Source organism: Molothrus aeneus, chromosome 6 (assembly GCF_037042795.1).
Source record: "Molothrus aeneus isolate 106 chromosome 6, BPBGC_Maene_1.0, whole genome shotgun sequence".
NCBI lineage: Eukaryota > Metazoa > Chordata > Aves > Passeriformes > Icteridae > Molothrus > Molothrus aeneus.
In genome coordinates this window covers 26,071,660-26,094,633 of record NC_089651.1, presented here as the reverse complement: position 1 = coordinate 26,094,633, position 22,974 = coordinate 26,071,660, and the positions used below count along the sequence as shown (strand labels likewise).

General features: G+C 39.6%; 1 protein-coding gene across 1 annotated transcript in view; it reads left to right on the top strand.

Annotated features, from left to right (window-relative positions):
- SPTBN5 (spectrin beta, non-erythrocytic 5) overlaps window positions 1–22,974 on the top strand; it is a 90,654-nt gene that overhangs the window by 51,138 nt on the left and 16,542 nt on the right. The window contains exons 34-51 of the mRNA XM_066552193.1: window positions 15–119; window positions 1,123–1,308; window positions 5,258–5,413; window positions 6,048–6,239; window positions 6,849–6,944; window positions 9,637–9,755; window positions 10,400–10,514; window positions 11,201–11,314; window positions 12,421–12,542; window positions 13,181–13,343; window positions 15,216–15,404; window positions 16,192–16,269; window positions 17,694–17,866; window positions 18,937–19,027; window positions 19,667–19,813; window positions 20,972–21,109; window positions 21,841–22,097; window positions 22,248–22,434. Of these exons, the coding sequence (XP_066408290.1) occupies window positions 15–119; window positions 1,123–1,308; window positions 5,258–5,413; window positions 6,048–6,239; window positions 6,849–6,944; window positions 9,637–9,755; window positions 10,400–10,514; window positions 11,201–11,314; window positions 12,421–12,542; window positions 13,181–13,343; window positions 15,216–15,404; window positions 16,192–16,269; window positions 17,694–17,866; window positions 18,937–19,027; window positions 19,667–19,813; window positions 20,972–21,109; window positions 21,841–22,097; window positions 22,248–22,434 (2,628 nt within the window). The remainder of the gene's footprint in view (window positions 1–14; window positions 120–1,122; window positions 1,309–5,257; window positions 5,414–6,047; window positions 6,240–6,848; window positions 6,945–9,636; window positions 9,756–10,399; window positions 10,515–11,200; window positions 11,315–12,420; window positions 12,543–13,180; window positions 13,344–15,215; window positions 15,405–16,191; window positions 16,270–17,693; window positions 17,867–18,936; window positions 19,028–19,666; window positions 19,814–20,971; window positions 21,110–21,840; window positions 22,098–22,247; window positions 22,435–22,974) is intronic.

Genomic DNA, 22,974 nt, shown 5'->3' with positions numbered 1-22,974 from the left:
AAACTTTTTTATAGGTTTATTTGAAAAGCAGTGACCTCGGAAGGTCTGTAGATGAAGTAGAGCAACTGATAAGGAAACATGAGGCTTTTGAGAAGCTTCTGGCATCACAGGATGAGAAGGTAAAAAAACAAACAACAAATATTCGACCAGCTAGAATTCTATGAGCTAAAATTATATATATGCTTTTTTTTATTAATTATGGTAATACTTTGAATTGGTGACAGGGATGAAATCCCTGATAGGCCTGATATGTTTGAACAAAAGATAAAATGGAGAAGCTTGAGGAAATAAGAGGCAGAGCATTGGAGAACAACTGTCAAAACACTCCATGCCCAAGTCCTTGCAACAGATAGGAAAACCACGTCATAAGCAGAACAGGGGGACTTACAAGAGGAAATATTTAAAGCAGGCCATATTGTATTATGGGTATCAGAAGTTTCTGCTCTTTTTATTTAAAAAAAGTAGTGACTTTTAAAGCAAGTAAAATGGAGTAGGTATTTTACAAAATGCAGTAGGCATTTTAACATTAAAAGAAGTTGTCAAATTCTTTAAATATCCATTTGGTACAACAGCTGTACCAAAAAGGCAGCCTCTCTGCACCTTTGCAATAGCTCCTGAATTGCTCACCTGTGTGTAAAGGAATCTGCCTGGCTGGTGGCCACTGCTGTAACTCACCCAGGCTGGGACTAAGCTTAAGCCTGCAGCTGTGCCTGGGTTCCCCAGAATGAACTCCCAGGACTCTTGCCAGCTCCCTGCCAGGCTGATTGCTCATTTTGAGAGCTACATTACAACACCTGGTTTCCAGAAAGGAATAAAATCTGAGCACTCCTGGATGTCATGCTTACTCCGTGACTCCTTGCACTGGATAATCAGTGGCCTAGGAACTCCTGAAGCTACAACTTTAATTAATTTATGTAGCCAGGATGCACCATAGAGTCCAATGACAGTAATGTCATAGATGTAACATAGTACAGGGTGAGGAGGAATGCTGGTTAACTTCTCCCTGCTCTTTTTGCTTCATTACAGAAAAAGAGGGTATTTTAACTATGAAAGGAGCTTGATTTTGTTTCTTTCACACCACTTGGAAGCATAAAAGTAATTTCAGATCTGTTGCCTCCTCAGATGATGTCTCTTCAAGAGCAGGCAAGCAGGTTGGAAAAGGCTGATGGGCTAGAAGGGCAAAAGATTCAGCACAAACTGGACGTCATTCATGAGAGGAAGCGTCAGATCAAGGATCTATCCCAGAGCAGGAGAGAGAAGCTGCAGATTGCCCTTCTTCTGGCACTTTTCTACCAAAACTTGGAAGAGGTAAGAGGGTTTTAAACTGGGATGGGGATGTAAAGCAGAGGAACCACCTACCTCTATTGGATTAAGTGCTCACTCTTGCCAGACATTATTGGGTGGATGGATGATCTAACCTGGTGTGGCAGCTCCTGCCACACTCATGCAAAAAGATGCTCCAATGCCATTCCTGTTACTGTACTATTGTTGTGGCATTGTACACATTACAGCCACTTCAGTCATCAAAAGCTCTGCTAAAATAGAACAGTTGAAAAGAAAACTGCAAGCTTATACATATTTTTCCTTTAGTGGGAAAGAAAATGTATTTCAAATCAGGATGAACACAAAGTGGAAAGCATTATGACCTGGGCACCAGGCTTTATTAGTGGGTGTTCATTGAAGACCTTCAAAGCACTGCTGTGGCTTAGTGTAGCTCTTGAGCTACTGTAGACTGGCTCTGCAGAACATGCTGCTCTCTGTCTCCTGTTCTGGCCTTAGCCCTGTAACTGAGTAGCTCTGCTCTGTCACTACTGTTGGAAAGACAAACTAGGTCAGCCTTTCAAAGGGCAGCACAACATGTGTGACTGAGAGCTGTGCTGGCATAAACAAGAGCGCACAGACCCAGGGGCACATTTTCAAGCACTCTTGCTGGTCTGGTATCCACCCCTTCTTCTGCTGTGTCCCATGAAATGTCCTCAGTTATTTACAAAACCAGAGCTATACTTTTCTTTTTTTCTTTTTCTTTTTCTTTTTCTTTTTCTTTTTCTTTTTCTTTTTCTTTTTCTTTTTCTTTTTCTTTTTCCTTTTTTCCTTTTTCCTTCTTACTTTTTCTTTTTTCTTTTCCTTTTCTTTGTGCTTTTATTTATTTTTCTTTTTTTTCTTTTCCTTTTCCTTTTCCTTTTAATAAAATTTATCAGAAATTATTTACACACTCAAATATTAACTTGTATTATATTCTTATATTTTACTATCTCATGATAGGAAAGTAATGAAAATCCAACAGTAATGGCTTGTCCATCTTTTGGACTAACAGAGGGGACTGGATGGTGCATTGCACAGGGGTTATAATTTCAAAAGAGCAGTTTCCCAAAATCCTCTTGGTAGAGAAATTGTCAGTGCCCTTCTAGAGATACAATCAACCCATTAGGTAGGAATACTTATGCATTTCTTTCCATCTCTCTGTAATTGTCAAATCAGTGCTTGAGCTGGGGTCCCCCTTCATTCTTGAATCACATACTTGGAGCACAAGATTCGGCCCTGCAAAGAAGAACATTTCCCTATTCTCATCCACTTTCTCCATATAAATTCAGCCAGGAGTTCTTTGGGGAGCTTTTGCTTTCAGGTTGTGTGCTCATTTACCTCACCAACCTTGAATCATTGCCTACTGTTGTAGAATGTGAATGTCACCAAGGAATTACAAAACAAAAATCTTAAAAAATCTTACTCAAATCAGTAATATTTTTCTTTCTCTTTGTTGGATAGAATGGAATGTTTAATTTAATTTTAATTATATTCTGGGTGTGTATAAGTTCATATGTGAGAATGGTCCCCGCAGGAATGTTAAATTTGGAGATGAGTTTTGAGTTTTGCTGTGAAATCAATGAGGTCATTGCTTATTCTTACTTATTAAGAGAACAACACCCATAGCTCAGGTCCCACTCCCCTGAAAACTCTCTGTCCTGCAAACATGTTAATTTCTATTGATCAAACAGAATTTTTTGTGTGAGCAGAAATTAGTGATCACTGTCATCATTAAAATTCTTCTAGTTACTCTCTAGAAGCAATGACATAGAGAACTACACACATTAGTACAACGAACCACAATCTCATTAACTCAAGAGATCACGTGCAGTTTACAAAATAAAACTCACCCTTCTACTGTTGAAATTGGTGCTTTTGTCTCACTCAAAAGAAGTGAGATGGACTTACAGACTACACCCTATTGCCAAAAACTCTGTAGCTCAGTGCTAATCTGGAAGGCAAATGAGCAAGTCGCTACTTAGAAATATGTGTATTTAAGTTATTGCAGAGGGAATATTATAAAGTTAAAAGCTTTGATTCTAAAGATGGCTCTGGGTTTTAATGCTGACTTAGAAACTTGCTCATGATATTAGTAGTACTTCCTTTCCCTTTCACCCTGTACATAGGAATAAAAAAGCATTCAGATCTTTAACTTAGGGGAATGAGAGAGAGAATTAGTTGTTATCTCTAGATGTCTGGAGCAGGCACATCCCTTTATATGCTTTGCATACTTCAGTCATTAAAAAATCAGTGTAATTTACAGTTTGTACTTGTGAGGTTACAGTAACTGATATTTTGAAAGAGTAAGATTCTAAGCTGGTAGTGCCCACATTTTTATGACTGCCATAGAAATAAACTGGTCTTGTGCCTATACTGAGCACAACACCAGTTTTTCTGTTGCCTTCAATGAAGCGAAAATGGCCATCCAGACAAATCTTTCCATAGAAAGATCTTGGGAAAACAGATCAGCTTTGCTTCACATCTGAATGTGGGCATGAGGCCAGGAGTAGGATCCCTCACTCTCTAGAGCCATCTTAAACAAGCCTTAAATAAACCAAGGCACCAAGAGTGCAGATGTTCAGTCTGTCACTAATGCCACTGCTTCTTATTAAAAAGTAGGAGAGAAACCAACCTTAAAGTCATTTTATCCTGGAGATTGGTTTGTTTCTCATTCCAATTGTATGGATGAGCCTCCATTCAAATGGAGAGTCACTGAAGTGACACTGAAGCACGAGTGTGTGGCTGGGAACGGGAGAAGGCCATCAAGGAGGGTGTTGGAAAGGCAAACAGCACATGGCAATGTGCAGCCCTGGGCAAGTTTGACATGGCCCGTTTGAGTCTCTAACTGTGCTTTTAAGCGAAACAGTTTCTGGAGAGCATGCTGCTAGTGAGAGCTATTTCTGTTATTGTTTGTGGAATCTCAGCAGCTGAAACAACATTTCAAATCATTAATTAACAGAGAAAATCCTCCAGCTGACAAGTCTTGTGTGCACATAGTGCACAGTTCCACAAGGACAGCCAAGATATTTTGAAACTAATAAAGCTGCCCTTCAATTTGCTTCTTGTGTTGTCAAAACATTACATTACTTCAGTGCTCTGAGGACAACAGGATCAGTAACAACATTATGTCAAGGGTTCAATTCCCAGGGTTTTGATGGATAGAAAATATTTCCTTCAATGCTAAGGGCTAAAGTTCAGCAGAACTTCAAGAAAATTGTGGAAATCTTGTTATCCTATTCTTCATTTTATTCTGCATACTTTAAAATCCCCTTAAAAATAATTTCCTACAAGAAACACATAACTTTTGCTTTGTTAGCTCTCATAAATCACCTGCTTTTCTGAATCTGATATTCCTGACCAGACCATTTTGAATTTTATGAAGTATAAAAGCAAATACAGTTGTATTTCCTTTCAAATAATCTGACTAGTGCTTGGGCCCTCTTTATTTGCAATGCATTTTCCATTTAGGTCTCACAACACCACTGACATGAGGAAATGTTAGTGCTGTTTTATAGGTGAGGCACTGAAATCTAAAGAATCTTTACCCAGTTTGCAGGTAGGTCAATGGCAGAGATACCAGATGAAACTCAGAGCCCTAAACCCCCAGAATCAGTTGTCATAATCTCATTTTAAATATATACCATGCTAAGGCTCAAAGATTCTCTCTACTTAATCTAGAAGACTGTATAATCTGTTAATGTCTTGTGATAAAATCTGAGATATTCAAGGAATTTTTCATTACTCCTATGGTCAGATAAAAATTAGTTCCGTTCCTACCTGCTTTTAACAAAATAGAATGAGTTCAAAAACCAGATATCCACCTCAGCTGTCAGCTCGCACTCACTCTATCCAGCCCGGGTACAGACACTTGGACAGAATAGAGACATGTCCTGGGAGGAGGCCCCAGGATCCCACATAGTTGTTGTGCTAACTCAGGTGCCTCTCAATGCTGCAGGCAGAAGACTGGATCAGTGAGCGCATGCAGAAGCTGGAGGATCCCTCCATACAAGACCCCAGCAATCTGCAGGACAAGATGAAGCTGCTGCAGAAACATCAGGTCTTTGAGGCAGAGATTCTAGCAAATGAAGAAATCATCACAGCTGTTAATAAGGTGACCTTCTCACTCTGTTACTGCTTTTACAGATAATTACTGTTCACCCAAAGACAGACAGATTGATGAAATGTAAAGGATGAGTGGCTTGGTCATCACTTCTGCATCAATTATCCTACTGGATCAACAAGAACCCAGTTGCTTTGCCATGGAAATGTAATGCTGTTAATTTACAACAGGGAGATACCTTATTTGCTCCATTCAGGGAGCTTCCATCTTTCCTTATAGCCTAAATAGGAAAATATATACTGACTTCTTCCTTGCCTGACATGGTTACTCCTACAAAAGGCAAATAGGATTTCATGCCCAATTTTGAATATTCTTGTTGGAACTGGGTGAATCATATAGCTAAAGGGCACAGTCATCTGTAATACTTGGTGCTCCCATTCCATGAATATCTTTCTTGGCAGGGAAATATTTAAATCCCAGTTTTCTATGATTCTAGATTCCCTCCAGATGTAAGAGCTTTCCAGCTGGCTTTATCATTTGGGCGATAAGAATTTATAGTAGTACTCTATTGTTCAATCCAGGTTAGGAAGGTGAAAGGCCCCTCCTAGGAAGGTCATGCAACATGGTAATCCCATTAAAAATTAGTGGCAACTTTAATTTCTAATTTCCTCTTCTGAATGTGAAGAAAGGAGAAGCCCTGGTATCAAAAGGCCACCCAAAATCAGGAGAGATCCGTCGCCAAGTCCGCATGCTTCAGGAGCACTGGGAGAAGTTGAAGAGAGCTGTTGCTGCTCGTGGAAAGATGCTGGAGGACAGTCGGGACTTCCTAGAATTTCTCCAGAAGGTGGACCAGGTGGAAGCCTGGATCAGGGAGAAGGCAAGTGGATTTTAGTATTTGACCCAAGCAGCTCACTAAAGTCTTGCTATTTAGCAATGACATTCTGATAAATGTGTCATCTTCCAGGATATTTTCCTAGTGATTTTTGTCTGGAAGAATCATTACATGTTCTACAAACAATATGAAAGGAATGATTGAACAAATTCTATGGAGTCTGTTCATACCAGAGTCAATTGGGCAATATTAGCACTTCTCACGTAAACTGTGCACATGAAGAGTTTGTGATTATTTGGGGCCATCTCATGTGCCTCTACTGAGACAGAGAAATGAAAGCAGATTAGAATGGAAAAAACTTGAAGCATTTGGCAGCCGGTCTTCACTCTAATTGTATATCAAATCTGAAAGTTTCTCTTTGTAGGAGTGAAGAATCACTTTCATTCAGAGGTTGTTTCCACAGCCAGTAATAAATGGAAAAGGGAGTTGGGACCAAGTCTCATAATTATCTAATGATCAGAAGAGACTAGTTCAGAAGCTGTGGGTTGGTGATTTATAGACACATCACACAACTTATTGCATCAGGTTAAGCATTGGAATAACTGTGTTCTTGTACTCTTCACCTACATATTTGTCTGCTGCTTGTTTCCCCAGGAGGTCATGATTAATGTGGGTGATGTGGGAAATGACTATGAACACTGCCTCCAGCTCAAGAAAAAGCTGAATGAGTTCCGTGGAGCAACATCAGGGGTAAGAGGTGTCTTCCATGCTCATGTCTTGCAGGGCTGCAAGCAGCAGGTAATTTTTCAGTCCAGTTAGCAAATTCAGTTCTAGTGCAAATACAGTTCTAGTGCTCTGAGGATGTGTAAGACCAAAGTGATAGGAAGCATCAATACCTCAAAAGTCATTTAAAATGACAGAATTTTCTCTTATGCCTTCTGCTTTGAAGATGTCTAGGCAGAGCTGTCAGGCACTCGACACAACACAACATTTCAGACTGTATTAAATGACTGGAAAACTTGCTGTGTGAGCCTGACTTTGAGCAGATTTTGTTTGATTCATGCAGTCTGCAAAGTCACTGTGATTTCCACCCAAAAGTGGTTTAAAAATAGTGGTTTCAGCCATGCTTGTTTGAATCTGAGAACTGATCTGGACCTTCCATGAACAAGCCTCTAAAAAAAATCCTGTTTTCTCTATTTCTATTCTTTATTTCTCCATTTTCCTCCTCCTGAGGAATGGTCTCATTCTTGTACTCCTTCATCCAAATTAAGCACATAAACCTGGGGGCCTCTGTTTATACAGCACATGTGGTTACTCATGAATCATAACATTAATAACCAGACATTCAGTAAAACAGAGCAATGGTTTATGCTTTGGATAACAGCCATGAGACAAGACAGCTGCAGTCTTCACCTTTCAATGCTGAGATATCTGTCCCTCCTTCATGGTGCTGAGTCGTGCCAGCTGCCTCTCCTGCCCCAAATGAGATGTGCCAACTTAGGCACCAAACCTGGGGAACAGGGGCCTCCTTGTCATGTGTTCAGCTCCCACCATGAGAGCTGTAAGGCCACATATTGAGGGGATGCATTTGCAGCAACCCCCTGTTCTCTCTGTTTGTGTGAACTGCTACAGATGAGGACTAAGAGGTCTGTGTGTGACTCAGGAAAGATTACTGTGCTGATGTGCTAGTCTGGAAATTGTCAGAAATGTCTGGAAAGAGACATGTTATGAATTTGTGAGCAATGTTTACTCTAATGTAGTCTCCTAATATTCTTTATCCTTTGTTTGCCTGTTATCTTTTTGCCAATTCTTGTTATGGTAGCTCCCATCTACTTTTGTTGCCTAGTAGCAGAAGGAGACAATCCTCTTCCATGCAAAGTAACAGTGTAGATATGACACCAGGGAGAAACCCTAGAGCTCCTTACTCCAGAGCCCAGCAGAATTTCATGACAGTGCATTCACACTGGATTTGGATAGAGAGCCAAATTATTTGGCTTCAGTACCAGGGAATTAGTGAATTGAAGAGACATTCATTTTACTCACCAGCTGACTGTGAGCTAAGGGATTGAGCTAGGGCTCTTCTACAGCTTGTACCGGCCAAAAGAAGGATGATTAATAGGGCAGAAACAACCCAGTGTTCCAGCCAGCATAACCCTCTGAACAGGAATGTTTTTCCATAAACTAAGGTAGATCTTCTATGTGCCACTCTTGAAACTCTTGGCCTTAGACAGTATCAGCTTATAGCCACTGCTCCTATAATGCTCTGAACATGACTCCTGTGGATAAAAATTGGGACAGTTATGCAGTTATTCCCTGATAGCTGATGCTCAGTTATGCAGTGCTTCCTAGGGAGATACAAACAGAAGGAGGCTGCTTCTGGCACACTGTGTGCATCCATCCAGTCTGGGTTTTCCCACTTGAAAAATCTGAGATCAGGGTAGGGAGTAATCCTCCTGCATTGGTGGCTGCCAAACTTTCTATTAACTGTGCTGCTATTATTTCCCAGGACAGGAGGTTGCAAGCTTTCTGAAGAATATCTGACTGCTGGTTTCTCTAGTTTACTTTATGGCTGTACATAATAGGAAAGCACACGTGGAAGCATGCATGTTGGTATGGATGCAGCATAAACAAAATAAACATTGCAGTGAATGCTTACATTAACAGTGTGCTGGCATCTTGCAGCTGTGCTTCTTTACACTAGTGATTGTCTCCCTGCTAAACTTGTGATTTATTTGTCCCAGAAAAATAAAGAATGTTTTTGAATCTTGGAGCAGTGTTCAGCGTTGGCCATCTGTAGTGCTCCAAAATAAAAATTATCCCACTGTACTCTAGAATAATATATGCAATGTGCAAATATTATCCATTCTATGGTATGTGCATGGGAAGCAAGTCTCCTAGAAGACTTAGAGGAAAACAGAGTGCATAGGTTGTCTGGGATTCTCAAGGCTGTATGGATTTTGAACCTGTTGTCTACAGTACAGAAGGCACTCTGGGACAGGAGCTCACCTGGGTAAAACAGCCAGTAGGCCCAGGAGCCCATGAGTCACTGCCTGTCTGAGAGAGGAGCAATCTGCCACACATCAGCTCTTCCACAGCAGCCACCTGTGTAGCCAGCAACTGCAGCTGTGTTTCTTCAACAAATGAGTCCCTGCTGGAATATCTGCCTTAGAAATGAGGGAGGGTCTGAGGATCTGAGGGCCTTCACCTAGACCAAGATCATTACTCCATCTAGAGCCATTAATGTTCTTTCTTGCCTTTACTGTCTAATCATCAGTCACAAGGTAACACCAGCCGTTGTAGTAGGGCAAACTCCGTGTGTCTGAAATGTTACTGGGGTAAAACCCTTTCTTGTTGCTGCTTGTGTTGATTTTCACATCTCAGTGGAAAACTGGGTCACAAGCAATTTTTCACATGTACCTTTGTTCCCTTTCTCACTTTACAGGAGTCAACAGTGGATGATGCTCACATCAGGACTATCAATGCCCTGGCCATGAAACTGGAAAGACAGAACAAGGAAGAAACAAAGACAATCTATGAGCGCCGAAAGCAGCTCAATGAGAAGTGAGTATGCTTTCAGATATTCTTTGTAAAGCAAAAAAAGAAGGGAAAACTAAGTGTGTTCTGCTGAGATAAATGGAGGAACTGGAACATTTGTTTTCTTCTTTAATATCACAGCTACCAAATATCAGACACTGGAGTTGTCTTTCAAGACTCCCAGAGCAGGTAACTTAGAAGGATTTTTAGTCCAGGAGTGCCAAAGTCATGTTTCTAACCTTGGAGTCAAACACTCCATTTCACATCACTTGGCACACAAGATGCATGAAGCTTAGACACTTCCATCTATTCACACAGTTGTTATGGTGAATTGCCTTGTGCTTTTGCTGCTCCACAGCCCCCTATCTAGGAAACAAAAGCATGACGGTATCAATTGGGGGATTATTGTGAGTTTAAGGAAACTGGATCAGTACTTTTTTAGCTTTTAACCCCCATGCCATCCTAAAGACATGGAATAAATGCAACCAGATAGTCTTCTCAGGCTAATGCTTTATTCCTGTGATGAGCCCCCTATTATGGAGAATTGGGAAATCAATACATGAGGTAGTTCAGAAAGCCTGTGGTTTTGTTTGAATATGAGCATCACAAAGCTCAGTTGTGGAAATCTTTACCTCTGAACTACATCTCTAAAATATTATTTCCAATTAAAGGTGGAACAGTTTTCATGGTAACCTGAATGCATACAGGAAGAAGTTAGAGGGAGCCCTAGAGATTCATGCCTTAATCAGAGAAATAGATGACATCACAGAAAGAATTACTGAGAAGGTGAGTTTTCCAATTCTGATTAAGTGAAATGGAAAAATGTTCTATCAATCTTATTTATTCAGAAAATGCAGGTAAAAATGCTGAACCTGAATTATAATTTTGATATTAACAGAAAAAAAGGCTGTATAAAAACCAGTTATTTCCATAATGTAAGTGATTATTTTTATTTAATTATAAGTCAGTAGGCAAGTGGTACTACTTAAGGTTACAAGACTTCTGGCTTGATATTTTTATAACAACTTTTAAAATGTATTTCATTTTATGGGATTTAATTTCCTAGGATCTCAAGGATAAATTTTATTTTTTATATTTTCATAACACACCTGAATTTCTGGGCAACAATTTATTGGGAAATATTTTTCTGGTTTGATATATGGAAAAAAAAAACCCCAAAAATAGAAAAGAACGATTGAGAAATGCAAGGAGGCACGCCTGTCTTTGTTTTACATGTGAATGGCCAGAGGGACTTTAGGCAGGCTTATGAGTGTTCAAAAGAGATGGTGGATTCTTGTTTCATCTCTGTAAAGAGAGCAGACAATGTGCTCTACTGATATTTAAAAAGACAGTAAGAACATTTTGATGGCAATGCAAAGAGGTGTCGGAGGAAGCTTTTTGAAATAATTAAGATATAGATCCTTTTGTTTGGTGTTATCTTCACCATTTTCACATCCCACTGCCCTTTTCAGAGTGTATTGATACAAGCACTGGACTATGGAAAAGATGTGGAAAGTGTGGAAAACCTGATTCGAAGACATGAAGAAATGGAGAGAGAAATCAGTGTTATTAAGTCCAAAATGGAGGTAAGAAGTAGGGAAGTACAAGGGATACTGAAAAAAATTCACTTTTTCTTCTTGAAAATATGATATGCAAAAATCATTGTTACTCTTCAGATTGATTCACGGGAATTTTTCAGCAATGCAAGTGCAGCATAAATTTCTTCTCATGAAAATACTGTGCTGCTTAATCCTACTTTACCTTATCAAATATTATTTTTCCTGATGTTCAAAAACAAAGAGGAGAAGTCCTTTTGGCCCTCACCCACAAGCCAGGTCAGACTGTCCTACACATTTTGGAAAGCATGGACTCCATCTTTCCCCCCAGTTCCTGTACTCAGCTGAACCAAAATCGCAACTCAATTTCTGTTCAGAACAGAATGCAAACCCCATACTGCACGTAGTTTCCTGACACAGACATCCAACACAGAAATCCTAGGTTATAATTGCCTGCCTGATCCACTCTGGCTTTTGTAAAAACTGGTCAGTTTGCATCATCTAGGACTAAATTAAATTGAGCATTAAATATGGGTCTAAGCTCCTTTATATTTGTATATTTTTACTAAATAGAAATAAATCCTGTTGAACAGTAGTAGAAATTCAATTACAACATTCACATTTTTTTCACTGTTGGCCCTTTCATATAAAATTGATGAAAAACTTTTTCTTTACAATCCTATAATAAATGTTCTTTTTTTAAGGATTAAAACCAGCCTGGCATATTTTTTGTTCTGCATAATTAAAATTCTTCATTTTAATCAACTTGATAGAATTTTGCAAGAAAGTTTTCAACTTTAAACCTGAGTTGATGAGCATCCATCAGACTGCTAATAGAAGTTAGAATTAGCACTTCTTTTTCCAATCTGTTTGTCTATATTCTTCAAAACTGTTTTCTAAATTGTAAATTAACTTTTGTGCATACAAAGCAATGCCTGCACATGGATGTTTGCTCACAAATGCATGTGTATTATTTTTTGCATATTATATATCCCTTTGTGTATTTTGTTACCGTAATTTAATTACCTGCCTTTGAGAGCTGGGGTCTTAAAATGAACTATTTTTCCTGAAAGGCAAACTCAGGAATGAATATAAGTATATGGCATAAATTTACTCCACTATAAATCTCTTCACAGCCACTGGAACTGGAATCTTTCCGCCTCTCCACAAGGAATCCATCCATAAATGACAAACTGACTATGAAGCAACAGGAGATGAAAAACAACTGGCTCCGACTCCAGGGACAGGCCAAACAAAGGTGAAGACTTAGAGTTGTTTGAATATCTCTCAGCAGGAGCAAAGCTGCTCCCTGGGGTCTAAACCCTACTTGCCAGAGGTCTTTTAAAGTTTTTTAAGGATTTTTTACGAATTTTACATAGGCAGCTAAGACATCTGCATTGGAAAAAGTGTGACTTGATACACAAGAAGTTCAACTGATGTGACTTTGGGAAAAATAATACAATGTTTTTGTGGTTTATCCCATTAAAGAATGTTGCTAAAATGCCTCCAGACTATCAAATTAAATCTATCATTAAGCCTTTGTGAAAGATTATTTTTGGAGTGTGCTTGAAGAGTATTTTTTTTCCTCAAATCTTTCCAAAACAAGAAAGGCTTAATCCTGATCTGTAATCATTGCTGTAAGCAACAGATATGAAGCCTTTTTTACCTTTCTTGCGCTAATGGACTGATATAAAAATATTTGTAAATATGTTGTCTCCAAGACAGTGTGCATCTCCTGTGGTTTTGGTTAACATGAGGAACTCTTAGGAACTGTAAGGGAAAGCTTGAATTAACTTCATTTGGCTTCTCTTAAGACACTGTCCTGTGCAAATGGGGAGGGAGAGGCAACTAGGTAATTCCATGTCAGATGATGCTGAACTGCACCTTATGTGGCAGGAAGGAGAAGCTGGCAGCCTCGTACCAGCTGCAGAAATTTAACCTGGAGATGAAGGAGATACTAGACTGGGCCCAGAAAACCAGATCTTTAATGGAAGCAGGGGGGCTGCCTAAGAGCGCAAATGAAGCTGAAAGCATGATAGAGGAGCATCAGGAAAGAAAGGCAAGTATCTTCTGTGGCTCCAGTTGCACATACTGGGAATCCTTCTGTGTGCACAGCATGCTTCTGTCAATAACATGGCAAAAAAACTGTTTTCAGTACCAGGCTGGGGATAGAAATCACCTACATACTGACAAACCTGTCCCATGGGGTGTTTGGCAGCTTGTGTCTTTGCAAAAAGGCTCAGAAGCCCCATGAGCTCTCACCTCTACTGCTGTCCAAGCCTGATGGTGAAAAACGAGTTCAGTCTCACATCATGCTCACTGCTCATCTCCTTATTCATATTGCTAAAGAACTTCATGCCAGTTAATCCTTGCTTCAAGCTAGATTTTTTCATGTGATCACAATTTACGTGAGAAGAAAATAACAGCAGTTTGTTCCACACAGCAAAGCAAATTACCAATGAATGGTGTTACACCTTCCCTTCTGAAACACTTTATATCCCAGTAATAATTACCTTACTAATGTTTTGGTGGCTAAATTGGCTAATACTTTTGGTGTCTTTTCTGAAAGGAGTGAAAGTTTAATTAATATTTGGAAAAAGTCAATATTTTACTTTTTCACAAGAATCATAGCTATCTTTCAACTGTTGTGCTACATTCTCTTTGTAATTACTTTACTTCTTCTAAAAATCCTGTTCACAGAATAATTACTGGTACCCAGTGCTCTGTGGGTCCCATTATTAACATAGTTTGTAGATTCTGATTAATTTTCTAAACGTGAATTTAGTGTGAAGTACCTGAAATCCCCTGACTCCTTCTTTAGAGTCATCCACTTAAACAATGCTTTCTCCTATCACTTAACAATATTTTAGCTAATAATTCTTTGTCATATTAAAAATATCACAAACCACTAATGTAGTGTGCTCCAAATTTAAATGGTGCCAAGATCTAAGTCTTTAATATCTGTTAGTCAAGGAGCCCAAATGGCTCTAAAGAGACAGGCACAGAGAAAAGGAGGAATTCAGGCATTATGTTGTTATGCTGGCCAAACTAAAATTATAGACAAGGCAAGAAGGAGGGGTTTTTTATTCTGGTTAGTGGCTCAAACCAAAGTCCATAGGAGGGACTGGAGTTGAACATGAGATGCTGGCGTGAATTTCAAAAACATTTTAATTACAATTTTATAACTCTGTTATCTATGAATGGGCAACACCACCACCCCAAAAATCTCTAAAAGCAGCACTTCTAATTTCAGAAATTTAATAGTACATGCCATAGTGTTTAAGGTAGTTTATGAGTTAATACAGGGTATTATTTAGTCCATAGTCCATGGTATTATTTCAGTCCATAGTTTCATTTTGTAATTGCTTACATTAGAAATTCCACATTCAGTTTGCAGGGATCATAATTGCTTTTTATGCTTTCACCTTCAGGATTCAGTATAGGGGTATAATTCATTCCTCAGACCAGGTGCAAAAGTTAAGAGTGTGTCATTTTAACAACACAAAATGAAATAAAACCATGTCTTTAATGTAAAAATCTGATGCAAACTTCTTTGTCGGGAGAGGAAAAGTTCTAGGCACTGTTTCTTAAAAGCACCACTTTTATGTAGGAAGACTGGGGGATGATATTATGGATGTTTGAAATTGTGTTCATTTATATCTCAGCATTTTCTAATCTGTTTCTAACTAAATCTCAATTTTCATTTGTAGGAAAACAGTTGTTTCTGGACCAATAAACTCATTTATTATTTACATTTACTCTCTCTTAGGCAATTCTATGCCCCTCCAGTAACATAGCTCAAAGATGAATTATTTTCCATGCAAATATTAGTGCTGGAAAGTTACAGCCCAAGCTCTTTCCCTCAAGGCTTGTATTCTGAATAACTGGCTTTTCATTAGCCCTTGACATCAACCTCAGTAATGTATTTTAGGAGGAGATTGAAGCCCGAGGGGAAAGGTTCAACGCTCTCAGTGACTATGGTAAAGAACTTGGCAATTCCGGTCACTATGCAACCCCTGAGATTCGCCAGTCCCTCTCCAGACTGCAGAAAGCCTGGTCTGAACTGATCCAAGCATGGAAAGAGCAATATATTAAATTGTTTCAGGCACAAGATTTACAGGTGAGTAAAATGACATTCAAGAGAGGATGCGCATGCCACTCACAGTTCTTTCTTGATAAAAGCAGCAAATTTATGAGATGGCAGGATGAAAAATGTGCTAATAATACCCAGTGTTTCATCTATATTTCAGTGGTTTCTGGAAGGCATGCTGAGGGCCAAGCGCATTCAGTGGTGACAGGAGTTAGAGAAATTTTACCTCTACAAATCATAGAAATTTCTGTGGAATATGTGCTAATACGTTTTTCAAAGACTGTAAAACTTAGCAAATTTTGGTCAAACTCTCATACATCTGGAAAAAGACACATACTTATAACACAACATCACTATTCTTCCAAATTCTAAAACCTGCCCAAAAAGACATGGAGCCAGACAAGTATTTTTAAAAAACTGAAGAAAAATTTAGCATGGACAGAATAATGTATTTTTTCCTGGCTTTTTTTTTCCTTATAAAATAACTGGTTTGGCTGCAATTTTCCAGAAATACTTCTCTGTAACAGTCATCTCACTTCAAAAATTTCCGCTCAAACAGAGATTCTACAATGAAGAATGTCAAGTATTTTAAATAAGAGCTGGGCTACTAATCCCATCTAAAATCATCACATATATGAGAACTTAAATCTTATGGTATGGGCAGTTTCAATGCTTTTTCATGTGTTACATTAATTTTTGAAATAATCATGAAAGTTTGGTTTTTTCAGTGCACTCTGCTGAAGTCAGGTGAGCTTCTGCTTTACAGCATTTCAGCATGTTGTCCTGTTTGTGACTGCTGGGTTTTTTCCCTACACAGAAATTCTATGGCTACGTGGAACAGATTGAGAGCTGGCTCAGCAGCAAAGAGGCCTTCCTAGCTAATGAGGACTTAGGGGTATGTGCTCTGAGAAATTACAGTTTTCTCTGCAACCAGTCTGGAGGAGAAGGGACTGTACAATGGTGTGCTCTGAATCTTCCTGTGCTCTTTCTCCTTCTGAAGTTACTGCTCTGCCCTGTTGGTGGTTTAGGATCAGATTTCTTTTCTTGGTACTTTACACAGGATGGGAATCTAAGAGTAATGGAACAATCCAACTGCTCTGAGTATAGCAGGAAAATGAGACTTCACAGAAACATAGAACTCTAGCATGGTTTGGGTTGGAAGGGACCTGAAAGACCATCCATTTCCAACCCCCCTGCCATGGGTGGGGGCACCTCCCAGCAGCCCGGGTTGTTCAATGCCCCATTCAGCCTGGCTTGTCTGATCTGACCCAAATACATTTGGCAGCAGTGTGCAAGTCATCACTGCTGTCACTGCTGGCATACCCAGTGTAGCTTTAAATTACCTACCACAGTTATCAGTAACGCTGCAATAACTGAAACTGCAGACTGATGCATGGGCTGCAAAAGCTGTTCAGGATGCTGGATATACATTCTGACACTTAGCTCACCCTACACCTTGTACAGGTAGTGCTACTAAATTAGTTGCCTCTGCGGGGGCTACAAAAACATCTCAGAGTTCAGTGTATTTGCAGTCTCTTCATTACAGTACAGACTTAGAAGGATTCATCAATCATATTTAGCTTAGCAATGTGCAGAAAATGTTCTGTGAGTAATTTCCCATCCAATGACTCATGTAAGTACCCAGAAGTTTAGTGTTTTTTCTGACCCATTTGATGTGAGCTTATTGCTTCCTTTAGAATAGTGGAGAAGCAGAGTTTACTGGGATAACAACATTTTGACACCACTGGTTCTATAATTAAAGTGCAGAGGGGTGCTGAAAGGAGAACTCTAAGTCATTAATCCTTGGATTCACAAACATTACAAGAACTGTTTCTCTGCAGTTCTCCTCAAATTCAAATCTGGATCTGAGCTCTTCCAAATTCCATGAGTTGAAATTGAGACTCTAATTTTAACCTCCTTCTGTGACATATTTGTTCCCTTAACTCTGATTTCAGTTTGGCATCCCACGTTTGCTTTCAACATGGCATCTGTCTTAAAATTTAAGATTTAAAATTAGGGGCTTATTTAAAATTATGGGCTGATGTTTCAATTCCTGAGAAGTTATGTGTTCTAACCAGCACAACAATATGCACAAGAAGCTAAGTATCCAGCGCTGAAATAATGGCTTCAGACCTTGCATGGAACAATATTTAGGTCCCAAGTGTCAGATCAATGCCAATCAATTCCAAGGAACAATAAAATTTCTTGACAACTACTTTGCAAATCTGGGGTAAATGCCATTTACCTTCTGGATCATCAGTGTTTTTGGATGGAAAAACTCTGACTGAAAGCAGCTTCCCTTTATTGAATTCTATCCAGGACTCAGTGTCTAGTGTGGAGAGCCTGCAGCGGAAACACACACAGTTTGAAAAAGCCCTGGAAGCTCAGATGGAGAAAATCAATGAGATGGCTTCATTTGCTCAGCAGCTAACACAGAACAAGCATTATGACTCAGAAAATATCAGCAGCAGATGCCAGGCTGTTCTGAGGAGGTAAAGTCAAATCCTTCCCATGTCAGCCACCAATCTCTTCTGCAATGAGACCCTCCTCCTGTGATCATTATCTTTAAATGAATTAAGAGAACTATAAGCTGGTTTGCATTTGCTCAACTTCATGGTTTGCACTGGAGTCTTCCCAAATTGGCTGTATTTCATTCCAAAAAGCAATTAAGTGGAGGGGGAGCAGGATTCAGAAAAAGGCAGTTTGTCTTTAATTCTGGCCTGGCCTTAGGGACAGTGCTGTGATGCTCATTCTGGACAGTTCTGCAAACAGAAGGCCTGCCAAGCCATTAAATACTTCATTATCATTAAATACCATCAAGAAAGGTCATTTCCTAGACAACGGCTTTTCTCTGCTCTAATAGGGTTGATCTTTAAGCCCCACTCAAATTATCCATTAGGGCATTTGCAAATTTTCTGATCAGATCTTGTCCTCTCGTGTGAATTACTTTATTGCTACTAGCAATTTGCATGTTGTTCATCTTAAACAAGTGCTGAAGTAAAAGCAGTTGTATTCCCTGCTGTGGTAGATGAAAAGAGCTACATAAAAGTTGTGAAAAGAGACTGGAAGTCCCCTTTGATTCAAGTGAACATACTGATTAGAAAAACTGAATGTTTTCTAATTTTATATGATTTATTAATATCTCACATATGCATTAACACTAATAAAGGGCTGCAGGTCCAATAATTGGAAAAAAAAATTAAAGGATGGTGATCCAAGCTTTAGTTTATCCATGAAAAACACCATCACATTTGCAGGATTTCCACATAAGAAACATGCTGAGTTTATATTCCCTTGAATCCTGAAAGGCAATAATGGTGATTTCTAGAGGCAGATACCATATACACAGAACTTGTAGGATATCTGTCAGCTGGCAATCTTTCCTAGAGTGTCCTGGGCATCTTCTCTGACAGCCCAGATCAAGGGAATCTGCATATCATGGACATTTCCCTCCTAGGGAATGGAGGATTTGATCATGTGTGTTTTAGATGTGAAATTTGAAAACCCTTATCTATCTAATTAATTCTGTGATTTTTACCTCACACATCTGTCTTCATCTCAGAAAACAGAGACTGCTGGAGAATGCTGCTGCTCGCAGACATTTGCTAGAGGAATCAAGGCTTCTGCAGAAGTTCCTGAAGAATTCTTTTGAGGTACAATTACACAGGATTCATAATATTCTGGTTTCTTAAAATATGCTGTGCTGCATAGATCTGAATGCCCAGACAGATTTGCTGTGAGGAAAATCAAGGAACTGAGCCTGGAATGAGATAATATTGGGAAAGATGAGGATAAGAATGAAGGGATATTTTTTGATTATTTTCTCTAGTCTAGTGTAGTAAATGAAAAATCTACTGTACATAGGAAAACAGCAAAATGCAGAAGAAATAAATGTATTAAAAGGGAATGTGCCATCATTAAAAAAAAAAAAGAAGAAAAAAATTAGTTCTTTTTTTGTGAAATACTGACAATGGGTGGGTTAGAAATAGGGTGATCATTGTTTATGCTCCCCCATGCACACATGTGCCCATGCATTTTCTCACTGCATGGGGGTTATCTGATGGAGAAGCTCCCTTTCCAGACAACAGTGCTAGTAAATAAACATATAGGGGTGACCTCATGAAGGACAGGAGGATCTATGGGAAGCAGAACCTCAGAAGGACAACTCATTTTGGTCCCCACTTCCCAGTTCCCTGTTTTAGACATATAAGAGGAGAGCCTGGCAGGCTGGAGCTGAAGAAACTGGAGAAACACTGAAGATTTTGTTTACTTCTGTTCTTCCCTCCCCACAGGTGGCTGCCTGGATTAACGAGAAGAACAGCATTGCCCAGGATGATAGCTGGAAGGATCCAAGCAATCTGCAGACCAAACTGCAGAGGCACCAGGCTTTCCAAGCAGAGATCATGGCCAACAGAAATCATTTGGACTCCATCAAATCAGTGAGAGAAGCAGGGGTTTGGGCAAGGGTGGGAAACTGGCATGAAAGACTCTGCAGACATTGTGAGTTACAGTGATCTCAACCAAGGGAGGGGGAGTCACTGTCCTCTCACTGGTATTGTCCATGCTGTCTCTGAGTATACTGAGAAGCTTATTCTTTTAGTCCACCAAGAATTTTCTGTGTCCATCTCTTTCTTCACTCTCTCCCTCTCTTACTGTCTAGTGTGAGCTTGCTCTGCATGTTCACTGTGCATGCAATGGAAACAGATGAGGGCCTGCAATAAAAGATTCAATCCACTGACTTTAGGGACATCTCTCTGGGTGAATGCCACTTTGGAGGTATCCTTGTTTATTTCCAGCAGAGAATCTATCTGATTGGATGTACAGCCTTAACAAGACATATAAGATGTATCCAACAAAAAGGATAGTTTTCAAGTGCTTCCTTTGCAGAGACATGTTAGTAGGCAAGATATGAAGGAAGCCTGACAAGACTTGTCAGATATTTGGCAGAAGCTGTGAGCAAATGATAAGTTTGGAAGGACAGACTGTAACATGTTTATTAATTTTATTTTCAGCACAGTGCTTACTGGATGTATTTTGCAATAGATTACTACATTAAAAGTAGGTTGCCCCCTCCAGATTCACCTGTATCTTAGAAACACCTCTCCTTTTCTTTTTTCCTTTTTCTTTTCTCTTTTCTTTCTTTTCTTTTCCTTTCTTTTCTTTTTCAATCCCCCTGTTTGCAGACATGACAAGAGGGGGTTAAAGGCTGGAGCTACAATCCTTGGTAAAATTATCTGGTGTTAAAGACTTGTTTGCACAATCTCTTTCACATTATTTCATAATGCCTTGCCTTCTTTATTGGGAATAGTCCTAGTAGTTGCTCTTTAGAACACCTACTAACCTGGTATAGCACCTTTCACTTGCTGTGCCTCTTGCTTCCCTTGCTGTGCAGTTTCTGCCCTAATTTCAGTAAGCCTTATGTCTTTATTAGATTTTTCTCTGTCTCTGCAATCCCTCCATCTATTATGTCAGGAGGTGAAGGTTGCAGCTGGCCCTTTACATAAGAGTGCTGGTAGACTTTGATTATGAAGGCAAAAGTGATATATTCTGGTGCATTCAGCAAAGGAAGAATATGTTGCCTGTTCCTTCTGACATAGGAAGGGGAGAAGATGCTCCATGAAAGGCACTATGCCCCAGAAGCCATTCAGTCCAGACTACAAGAAATGGAAGAGCTATGGGAAGAGCTGCTAGCAAGTTGCCAGGATAAATGGACCAAACTGCAGGATGCTTACAAGGTAATGCCAGGGCTAACAGGGATGCCAGTGGCTGGATCTTGGTGTCTTTTCCAGAGATAGCACAGCTGCCTTGCTACATGGCTAATCTACAAGTGGGTCACTTGATACAATCCAACCTGATTCCTCAAGACCATTATTGCAAAGAATCTGCTAAGTGTGTACTGACTGAATGGAATTGGCAGGATAATTGGAGATCCCTATGGAGGGAAGAGGATTTGTAGGCTGGGCTCCATTCTGCTTTCTGCTGCTGATTTAGATCCAGATTCCAAAGAGAGTTACTGAGGAAAAATGTGTTTACTCAAATGTGTCAACTCTGCATCTATCTCAAGGGCATCTTTTCTCCAGTACATTGAGAAAGAAACCTACAGATGCTTTTCATTCTTCTAGCTCCAGGCACATGAATTCTCATGACTGTGAGTTATGCTTGCTTGGGCTATCAGAAAATCTGTGGTTATAAAACAGAGCTTTCCCTTTAAATGTTCTTTTTTTTTTTAAGATGCTATGTCCACGAGCTGCATTTGTGCAACACAAGTAAGATAAGCTATTGATGTTCAATGCATCTGTTCCTGTCTTTACCATGACTGAATTCTCTTCTTCATTTGCACCACCATTGTGTATGGGACAAGTTCACTGAGCAGAGTGTGCAATCTTTACTGCAAGTGGCTGAGATTTTCACATCACATTATCTGTCCTAAAGGTTTAAATTATTTTTTCTTCTTGCTTGTTCTCAGGGTCTTCATTTTCAGCGAAATGTAGAGGACACAGAGAAATGGTTGGAAGGTGTGGAAAATGACCTGAAAGCACCATACAATGACAATGATCTGGTGGTTTTGAATAGTCATCTGAAGAAACAAGAGGAACTGGAGGAAGACATTGCTGCCCATAGAGAACGGCTGCAAGAGCTTGTGGTCACAGCTCAGCAGTTCCAGAAGGAGAAACATTTCCTTGCTGATGAACTAGAAGAGAAAGTAGATGAACTGGTGCAGAGGTGTGTGAGTGCCTGGCCTATCTTCTGCCAGCTTTTTTCTTCCCTGAATATTCTTTTTTCTTTCCTTCTCAACACTATTCTGAAATGAGTGTTTTGCATTCATTCCTTATCAATCTGTAGTCCTCACTGGATTATCTTTAAAACCTACAGATACAAAAGGCTACGTGATCCTCTGCAGGAGAGGCGGGGAAGTCTGCAGGCAAGCAGACTGCAGTACCAGTTCTTCCGAGATGTTGACGAGGAGTTGGCTTGGGTTCGTGAGAAGCTCCCCATGGCTTCCTCCAAGGATTATGGCCAATCCCTGGTAACCATTCAGAGTCTACAGGAAAAGCACCAGGTAGTGTCATGTCTTTAGAATCAAATAGAGAATCAGTCTTTAGAATTAAATAGAGAACACTTCATTCAATTTGTCTCAAGCAAACTTCATCTGCTGTCCTTTGGCTAACAGGAGTCAGGATGCCAGGGATCATTTTTATCCTTTTCTTTTTCAAGGATGTCTCCATGACTTGGCAACATGCAGGATGCCATCCTGCTTATCATTGCAGTGGTGCAAGTACCACACCACAGGCCTTCTGTGGTCATGTTGGCTTTTCTGTCAACTGAGTTCAAACCCTGGCCTTTTCAATACAAAATAGATTTTACAAACTTGTGCATATTTTCATAGGTTCTTTGGTCCTAACAAAATGCTTTCAAACTCAGTACATCCAAGAAAGCTCATTGCTCAGATGTCTCAGGATAAGCTCCCAGGAAAATATTTTTCCCAAAAACTTTTTCAGCTCTGATGGAGGGAGGGAGTTAACAGGGAATTGTTATGCTAGCTGACCTTCACTCTAGTGGTAGCTTTCAAGACAACTGCTGAAATATTTCACAAGGTTCA